The sequence below is a fragment of the Notothenia rossii genome (assembly GCF_949606895.1).
Source record: "Notothenia rossii genome assembly, chromosome: 6".
Classification (NCBI taxonomy): domain Eukaryota; kingdom Metazoa; phylum Chordata; class Actinopteri; order Perciformes; family Nototheniidae; genus Notothenia; species Notothenia rossii.
The window spans coordinates 4,095,270-4,105,835 of record NC_136909.1 but is presented as its reverse complement, the minus strand read 5'-3'; the positions used below and the strand labels follow the sequence as shown (position 1 = coordinate 4,105,835).

General features: G+C 42.1%; 1 protein-coding gene across 1 annotated transcript; it reads left to right on the top strand.

Moving 5' to 3' along the window:
* Positions 1-961: 961 nt before the first annotated feature.
* On the top strand, positions 962-9,726 carry LOC307042913 (uncharacterized protein; the record flags this gene model as incomplete). The annotated part of the gene is made up of 2 exons (XM_079687071.1): positions 962-1,127; positions 6,960-9,726. Coding segments are annotated over 2 exons (1,437 nt in total), but the record flags the coding sequence as incomplete, so codon positions are not given.
* Between the last annotated feature and the right edge of the window lie 840 nt (positions 9,727-10,566).

The following is a 10,566-nucleotide window of genomic DNA, read 5'->3' as shown; positions in this document are numbered from 1 at the left end:
CCAGAGACATGTAGTTCACTGAGCGGCTTAACACAAAAAAATGTGTTACTTCACAGTTTTACGACACATTTTAATTTTTTTGACTTGCAAAATGTTCTTTTAAATTGACAAACATCATATGTGTCATTCGTGGCACAATTCAAACGGGATCAAAAGATACGTTTTCTCTCTCCATTGAATTCAATGTATAATTTTCCGCTTCCGGGGTCCAGTGGAGGCTCCCGGAAGGGGAGGGACTTCGCCTCTCTATAAATAAAATGAAGGGCATTCACGGTTAATGTAATTAGGTATAAATTATGAATGCCATACATATTGCATACATTCACAGTCTATATTTATTCAGTAGCCTATGTATGATAGCTGTCTAACAGAAGTTAAATCCATTTCTCACTTATTCTGACAATGTACTTAACCCATTAAATTATAAAAGGAGTTGTTAAATAATAGTGAAGTCACGTTGAAATAACAATAACTCATCTCACTCGTTCAGATTAATATTGTCGTTTTTTTTTAGTGGTCTTTTTCTGCTTTGCCAAACGCCACTGTGTCAAGTGTCCTATTAGAGTTTCCGTATGTAGTTGTCAAATATGGCGGACCATCTCTCACATGCGCAGTGCAGATCGGGCAGGGTTGCAGATCGGGTAGTCACCTCTAACCTGGATCGAGGAGGCGTCTCGTCGCTACGGTTCTCTCTCTTTGTGTTCCTCAGAAAGTGTGTGTGAGCTCCAGCACTACTGATCCATCATCTGTGTGTCTGGATAAACCTCTGAATGGACTCTGTGCTCTTTTTTCTGGAGTGTTTACCTCGGACTATAGGAGCTAGCTTAGCATGCTAGCTGGAAACACGTTAGCAACACTAGTCAGATTTGAGAGTTTGATGGAGAGAGAAACGGTGTGTTTAACGGAGTTTGCAGGAAAAGGTGATCTAGTAAACATGAGTAAAGTCCAAATGCTTCTGTCGTTGAAGAAGCAGCGACTCACTGCTGCTGCTGAAGAGATATTTGCTCTGTTTGAAAAAACGATTGCAGAGTACGAGGAGGAGCTGTCTCTTTCCAAAGAGGAGAACGAGAGACTCCAGAAACTACTTGACGCTCTTTTACAGCCTCAGCTTCGGATACACAGAGCAGGTCTGTTCCCTTTACTCTTATTTAACACTTTAAACCAGGAGTGTCCAAAGTAAGGCCCGGGGGCCCGCTGTCCATTTTTAATTGGCACTCAGCAAATTAAAAAAAGTGTAATGAAATATGGCCCAAAAATGAAACTTGTGCTTTTCTTATACAAATGTATTACACGGTAGTATTCATGTGTTAATAAGCCCACTTTTAAAATAAATTCACTCAATTCATGTTGATAACATTTTCCAAAAATGTTAGTTGATACAAAAAAGCCTAATAACTTATTTCCATAAAAAGCTTGAAATAGACCCTTCATATTTCATCTTTTTATAATCACTCGGAGAATTCTGTGTTAAGGGATGAGCTGCCAACAAGATAAATGAAACCCTATAGAGAGCTGTGATCAGGGCCGTGGGAAGTAGGGGTGCTGATGGTGCTGCAGCACCCCCTGGTGGAGGACAGGGGAACTGCACTTCCACAATATTAAATACAAATATAATCAAAAAAAAAGAATTTTCAGCCTTGATGTAACAACATTCATAATTTAGTAAAGATAACACCGTTTTCACCCCGGTTACATTTTCCATTTGCCCTGTACGATGGCCGCTGTAAGTGATGAAAGTGGGGGATGTTGGCTTATCAGGCGCCCGCAGCTCACAGCCAGTGTGAGAGAGAGAGATAGAGAGAGGGAGTGCACCGGTACCGGCGGGGAATGTTGTTAGCTTCTGCTGCGCTAACAGATATAAGAAGCTGTTTCTACAATAATGTGGAGGGAGGGCTCTCCTGTCAGACTGAGAGGCTCAGTGAGGTAAAGGACTCTTGAGTGTTTAGATAGTTCACTTTAGTCTAAGTTATCTCAGTGGGTCTCAAACGTTTTGATCACAATTTATGTAAACAAATATTTCCAAGGCACTCCTTTATAATTATTAGGATAAATAAAAACAGGTTTGAAATCATTCCAATGTACTGTAGGACAGTAAACCAAAAATACTGTTTAAAACTGGAGATATTTAACAATATGCATAAATTAATTAATGTTAACTGATAAAATAAGATATAAATGAACCACAAAAATAAAAAAAGTTAGCCTACATTTATTTGTTATTGGCTATGGGTTTTTGGATATGTTCACATACTTATTTGATTATTAAAATGCAAACCAATCTTTTTCATATGGGTGTTTTAGAGTTGTATTCCCTAGATCAGTCTCTAGTTTGGGCGCTCAAAGTGCACCAGATTGAAGCATTTTACTTTAAAATGTTAAAACAAATCTTCCCGGGGGTGCACCCCCGGAACCCCCTAGATGATGTGAAGTCCACCCCCCAATTAAAACATGTTCAGGCAATACAAAATACATTTGAAACCTTTTTATATAAGCTGTCCACCATATCAATACGTTTCTCTGTTTGTAGTGTATTGGTCTTTTGTAGAGGTTTTTCATTGCCAGCTAAAATCTTGCCTAGGGCAGCAAATTGGTGAAAACCGGCCCTGGTGTCATCCCCACAGCATCCCCCATTTGAAACATGTTCCCACGGCTATGGCTGTGATCAGCGTAGCCGGATTCATTTTAGAAATTGGTGGGGGGCAAAAAGTGCGTGTGTATGTGATGGTTAAATAAATGCTACAGGCAGTGCCTGTATAATCAGCTGATACCCATCGTACAGTCAGAGACAACTGTTCATGCCCGGCACAATCGCGAGTTTCATCCACAATAACTGCATAGTGTTTTGCATTGCTTTTCATTAAAGTTCAGAGATTGGTGAGAGACTCCCGGTACATTTCATGTATAAGTTCATTGATTGTCTCGTGTGATGCATATTTCCCGGTGAGCATGAATCTTTTCAGAGTGGGGTTTTTCTCAGCTACGAGTTCGACTAGCTTTTGGAAAATGCTCTCCTTATCCGCATGCCCCCCGATTGCTAGGCCCTGTCGGGTTAGAAACTGCAGACAGCACAGTTGCTCCATCATTCCATCTCTCCTTTGTTCCTGCTCAATACGCTCTTGTTTGACTAGCTGAATGTTGACTGGTGTTTGACTGATGTAAGCGCACTTTTTTTGAACACACTCTGTGAAAATGTGACTTTTCGTGGCTGTCCAGGAGGCTTGGGCACTTTTCCCAGTTATTAACTCAACTTAATGATTTATATGTGTACACATATGACTTAAATTATTCAATACATCCTTTGTACTAAAGTATTCAAAAGTAAAAATTACATTTTTAATCTAAATGATTTGCTGTGGCCAATTGTTTTCATTGCATTTACAGACCCTTGTAACTCTCGGATACCACCCAATGAATGCACTGACTCGCTAGAACCACGCTACACAAAGCAGATGGCAACACCTATAAAAAATTAAGCATAGACATTTAAAAAATGTGACGGCTACAGTGTGCGAAAAAGAACACGTCCCACCGTCCGGGATGTGTTATTTACAATATCGGACAAGTAGATCTTTCAATTGACATGTCTTTCAATTTGCCCATATTTATTGACAAATTATTGATAAATTCGCAAATTGTCTGTGTCCACCGTTGTTGTTGTTTGCGACCGCTTTACGTTTCCTTCTTTGTCGTGTGTGATTAGGGTTGGGTAACGGTTCCAACCTTTAGATTCCATCGGTATCGCTTAGAAATGTTAGTTTCGGTTCTGCTTGTCGATTCCTAAGGAAATGCATCTCACCGCTTTCTGTAGGCCGACTGTTAGGCGGGGCGGGACGTGCAACTGAGCAAGTACTGCTTATCGATCCGGTTCTTTAACAGTATTTTTGTTATTTTTAGAGAGAGAGTTCAAACCACTTTTATTCACAAAGCAATAAACAAAGCAGACACATTGACACACATTGTCAGTTCAGAAAACGACTGAAAATAACATCACATGCCCTCAAATTCTCCCACACTTTTGGTCAAACAAAAGTAACTGTAGTCCGTTTTCTACATGCTTTTACCATATGCTTGAAAATCAAAACTGCATCGGTATCCATTGATTTCTCCACTTTATTTCTCCTGCTGAGGTAGATGGCCATTTTAGCTTGCCCCAACAAAAAATTAAAAAGCTGACTTTTGCACTTCTGCTTCTGGTTATACCTACAACTAGGGGTGTAATGGTTCACAAACATTTCGGTTCGGTACGTACCTCGGTTTTTAGGTCACGGTTCGGTTCGGTACGTTTTCGGTACAGCAGAAAAAATTATCACAAAACATAAAATATATATATATTTTTTATTATTATTAAACTGTGAATAATGTATTCACTCAAATAAATACAAAATATAATAAAATACACATTAAGGAAAGTTTACTCTAAGGTACTCGAAAGGAGGGTCAGGCCGATTGTCGAACCTCAGATTGAGGAGGAACAATGCGGATTCTGTCCTGGTCGTGGAACGACGGATCAGCTTTATACTCTCGCAAGGATCCTGGAGGGGGCCTGGGAGTACGCTCATCCAGTCTACATGTGTTTTGTAGACTTGGAGAAGGCGTATGACCGGGTTCCCAGGGAGTCACTGTGGGAGGTGCTGCGGGAGTATGGGGTGAGGGGGTCTCTACTCAGGGCCATCCAATCTCTGTACTCCCAAAGCGAGAGCTGTGTCCGGGTCCTCGGCAGTAAGTCTGACCCATTTCAGGTGAGGGTTGGCCTCCGCCAGGGCTGCGCTTTGTCACCAATCCTGTTTGTAATATACATGGATCGGATTTCGAGGCGTAGTCGTGGGGGAGGGGGTCTGCAGTTCGGTGGACTAAGGATTGCACCACTGCTTTTTGCAGATGATGTGGTTCTGATGGCTTCATCGGTCTGCGACCTTCAGCACTCACTGGATCGGTTCGCAACCGAGTGTTAAGCGGCTGGGATGAGGATCAGCACCTCCAAATCTGAGGCCATGGTTCTCAGCAGGAAACCGATGGACTGTCCACTCCAAGTAGGGAATGAGTCCTTACCCCAAGTGAAGGAGTTCAAGTATCTCGGGGTCTTGTTCTCGAGTCAGGGAACAATGGAGCATGAAATGGGTCGGAGAATCGGAGCAGCGGGAGCGGTACTGCAGTCTCTTTACCGCACCGTTGTGACGAAAAGGGAGCTGAGCCAGAAGGCAAAGCTCTCTGTCTACCGGGCCATTTTCGTTCCTACCCTCACCTATGGTCATGAAGGATGGGTCATGACCGAAAGAACGAGATCGCGGGTACAAGCGGCCGAGATGGGTTTTCTCCGCAGGGTGGCTGGTGTCTCCCTTAGGGATAAGGTGAGAAGTTCGGTCATCCGGGAGGGACTCGGAGTTGAACCACTCCTCCTTCGCGTCGAAAGGAGCCAGTTGAGGTGGTTCGGGCACCTAGTTAGGATGCCACCTGGGCGCCTCCCTAGGGAGGTGTTCCAGGCACGTCCAGCTGGGAAGAGACCAAGGGGTAGACCTAGAACCAGATGGAGGGATTATATCTCTTCTCTGGCCTGGGAGCGCCTTGGGATCCCCCAGTCAGAGCTGGTTGATGTGGCCAGGGAAAAGAAAGTTTGGGGCTCTCTGCTGGAACTGCTACCTCCGCGACCCGACCACGGATAAGCGGGAGAAGATGGATGGATGGATGGATGGACATTAAGGTGCAGCATTTAGATGAACTGAAATAATATGTATTTGAACTTTACTGTACTAGTACCTAAGCAGCCAGTTTTACATTAGGACTTGCTTGTCATTGTATTCTCATGTTTTTTTTTTTAAAGAAAAATGAACTTGTCCACATTGCTTGCCGAAAGGGCAGATCTGCTGGCGCTAACAATGTCTCCTGCTGTGGAGAACACCTCTCTCGCTAGGGACAGAGGTAGCAGATACAGCCAGGTAGCTCTTTGCTAACATGGCAACATAAGGATATTTGGCGTTTGTAATAGCTTTGGCTCGGTCTAAACTTTTTGCGAGTGGTGGAGGCTTAAATGCTAGTGGGAGTTGGGTTTGCACTTCAGTCTTTTGGTACTGGTGATATTCACGTTCGGGTGATGCCTTTTCAAATGAGTGTGCAAGTTTGATGTATTGCCAGCCGCGTAACCAATTTTTGTTGAACAATGCCGACAAACAGCTTTGGTTCGTTCCACCTGTCTTTGTCCGTCATCCTTGTACGTAACTGCGAAACCAAAATGTTCCCAAACCGGAGACTTCAATGATGCTGGAGGATTTTCGAGCTCAACTTTATCTGCGTTCGCCATTTCGACAGTTCCTCAAAATACTGACTACATTTGAACGCATCCCTGCTCTCATAGTATGCCTCTCGTCCAATGAAATGTGTTGTGAGTGTTCAGCGTGAGCGAAGATGTCAGAACAAGAGCCCGTATTTTGTCAATGATGCTGTTTTCATAATCGTCGCAAGCCGTAATCGCGATTACAATACGATTAATTGGACAGCCCTACCTCATCATACTTTATTGATGTTGGCATTATAGCTGAAAGGCTTGTCGTGGGCTCGTGCACTTTTCTTTTAACTGATCTGTTTGTGAAGTTTTTTTGCTTAAAATACCAGACATGTTTTGTATAGGTATGGCACGACAATATATTTTTAGTATTACCATTCTATAGGCGTAGTGTAGCTCTGAGCGATCCCAAATACAATTCCTTGTTTACATTGCAGCTAGTGCTAAACCAGAAGAAAAAACCTTTGTCATTTTTAACTGGAAGTGGAAAGGGGTTAGGCTACATAAGGTGAATTGAGCCAACAAAAATACACAATAGGTGGGACTAAGAAAGATAATATTAAACTATAAAAACAAAGGCATTAATTAGGGCTGCAAAATGTCTCCCATTGGAATGGTGATTAGATTTTGAAATGCTAACTCTTAAACTTTTTTCTGACTGTGTGTTTCCGGTTTCCTACAGATGTCCAGCTGTTGGTGGTGGTTAAAGAAGAGCTTCTCCCTGACCAGCAGGAGTGGGGCACCAGTCTGGAGCAGGAGGACCCAGAGCCCCCCCCACACATTAAGCAGGAACAGGAGGAACTCAGGATCAGTCAGGAGGGAGAGCAGCTTCAGGGGCTGGAGGAGGCTGATATCACCAAGTCCACTTTCACTCCTGACCCTGTGAAGAGTGAAGATGATAAAGAGAAACCTCAGTCCTCACACCCTCATCAAAGACAAACTGAACACATGGAAACAGAAGCTGATGAAGATGACTGTCGAGGACCAGAACCGGCCAGGAACTCAGATCCAGAGATCAGTTTACAACCAAAGACTGAGGACAAAACTGGAGACTCTTCTGAACCTGACACTGAAGACAGTGCTGATTGGAAAGAGACCAGAAAACCTGCATCAGGCTCAAACTCACTGAAAGATAGACAAGAATCCGTCAGTGATCCACAACGTAGTGCTGTGAAGAAACCATTCAGCTGCTCAGTCTGTAAGAAAGCTTTTAGACATAGAAATGATCTAAATCGGCACATGAAAATCCACACAGGAGAGAAACCCTTTCACTGCTCAGTTTGTGAGAAAGCTTTTTCACGGAGTGAAAATGTAAAGAAACACATGAGAATCCACACAGGAGAGAAAGCACACAGTTGCTCAGTCTGTAAGAAAGCTTATTCACAGAATATACATTTAAAGCTACACATGAGAGTCCACACAGGAGAAAAAACACACAGCTGCTCAGTCTGTAAGAAAACTTTTTCAAGGAACATAAGTTTAAGGGCACACATGAGAGTCCACACAGGAGAGAAACCATTCAAATGCTCAGTTTGTGAGAAAGCCTTTTCACGGAGTGGAAATTTAAAGGAACACATGAGAATCCACACAGGAGAGAAAGCACACAGCTGCTCAGTCTGTAAGAAAGATTTTTCAAGGAATATAAGTTTAAAGACACACATGAGAGTCCACACAGGAGAGAAACCATTCAAATGCTCAGTTTGTGAGAAAGATTTTTCCCGGAGTGGAAATTTAAAGGAACACATGAGAGTCCACACAGGAGAGGAAAAATACAGATGCAATGTTTGTGACAAAAGATTTAAATGGCGTAGTCATTTCAAAAGACACAAGTGTGTTGGTCGTCAGTCCTCACAGCTTAATGAAATTCAAACTGAGGATAATGGAGAGGCAGAGCCTCCAATCAGCAGCTCAGCTGAACACATGGAAACAGAAGCTGATGGAGTGGACAATTAATAAGTCATATGACAGTTCACACATGAGAAAAATCTGTCTGACTGGATTAACATTGTTGCACAACATTCATATAAGACTTAAATGAACTCCATCTTTATCAACATAAGTGGACAATATGTTTAATGTTTTTGTCATACTGATTTTCTGATGTATACAGGGTGGGATTTTCACGGCGGCCATGACCGTCGTAGCTGGCCGTTATGCCCCACTAATAATTGTACGTCCTACGGCCACCATGGCCTGTTTGCCACTGACACTGTTAAAATCTCGAAGTTGCTTTAAAAGCGACAGAACAGTGTTTTCTGAACTGCATGCTGCGTTCAGAACGGACGCAATGCGAATATGCTCACCCTGGAGTTTCACCGCGGCTGTCAGCTGTGTTTACTCCTGTCATTCAAACAGGATGCGCTGGAGAGGGGGCGGGGCTTTTTTCCATGTAAATACTGTGGTGGAAACCAACTACGACAAAATGAACCTATTTTACAGTGATTTAATTGTAATACATGTTTCAAAATGATCCCGAAGTAACTACATACTGATACCGGTTAGTAAAAAACATGAATTAATGCTTTCACAAGTCTGCAGACAGACGGCAGGCGAACACCTTTTTAAAATGCGTGTTTTATGGATCAATCAGGCTGCTAAACTAACCTGTAGCTGCTCCGTCCACACTCACAACGTCCTAAAGACAGAATTAAAGCAGCGACTGTATTCGCCATGACAGACAGTCTGTGGTTTGTAAATGTTTAACTTTTGTCCAGTTTCTGACCAGAGCTGTGAGGAGTTGATTAAAGAGACTCTCGTACATGTGTGCACACACACACACACACACACACACACACACACACACACACACACACACACACACACTTCACTGTGCACTGCTGAATGGTGCAGAGTTTGACCCTTGAAGGCTGTTTCTTCTGCTCTGAAATGGAATATATTTGTTACATATTAATAGAATTTGAGATTTTTTGATTTGATTTTGGATTTGTGAATGGGAGAAGTAGTAGATGGAAAACATACCAAAACACAAATTATTCAAAGTCGAGTATTTTATTTTATATACGGTAATACTAAGGAGGCATAGGCCTATATGATATCATGTTTAACATTATTGATATTAAAAAAGTGATTTGTTTTTTACATGTCATTCGTGTGTTTTTCTTATCAAAAAGTGAAGCTATTTATTTGTAAGCTCCAAATCCAAATGTTTCCCTCAATGGCCTTTGTGCCCTGGCATGTGGCCTTTGCGCCCTGAAAAACTGTGTAACACCAAAGGCCAAATGGCCTTGCCCCTAAAATGATGAAATTCCAAGCCTGGATGTATACGTTAACCACTGACTCTTGATTAACCATTTTATTTTGGATTGAGGTCTCCAAGTTTCCATATAGAGATATAGGATGATTCGTTGTTTTGTTCTTTATTTTTAAATCGTTTGTATCATTGCTATCCTGTTAATGAGCCATGCTGTTTTACATAAATGTACCTGTTATCTGATTGTTTTTGCTTCTGTAACTGTTGGGGAATTTTTTTCCAAGGCCCATAACTTTGACCCAGTTTATCAGTTCATATTGTCCTGACTGAGCACACGCACCTGTAACCTTGGCTGCTGTGCTCTGTGTTTTGTCTCCCCGTTCCTGCCTGTTGGCGTCAGCTGATAGAGGTGTTATGATTCTATCTTGATATACATAATGTTGATTATTCTCTCTGAACTAGCTAAATACATGGTTCTGGGGCAGAGTTCTCTCAGAATTGACGTGGCAACTCTACCGTGAAGTCAGAACCTCTGACTCTTTGACTTGTTTTATTAATTCTCCGGCCGAAGCTCCAAATAAACCCATCAGTGTTTGACATCAAAGCTCCAGCTCTGCACATGTCTCCTTCGAGGCGAGGTGAGGAGAGTTTATTTATATAGCACCTTTCAACACAAGGCAATTCAAGGTGCTTTACAATAATGAAAGACATTTGAGTCGGTGACTCCTCCTGCATTGCTACACAGAAGTTACTGTAACTGTAAGGGAATACATTTGTCTATTTTGTATTCTGATGACCTAATGCCGTTACATGTAATACGTTACTCCCTAAGCCTGATTTCACCCAACTAAAACCGATTCGCTAATAATCACAAATGTTCATTTATTCGACCCCTTGACTCGACTATTTCTTGTTTAATAATCGTTACATCTCCTCAGGACCAAGTTCCCGTGTCCTGCCTTTCACCTGCTGATCACCCACTGCTCATTTAAGGTGGACTGACCTTTACAATGGACCAGCTAGTCTTCTTTTTTTTTTCACTTACATTTTTATTGACATTTTTATAAACATACAAAAC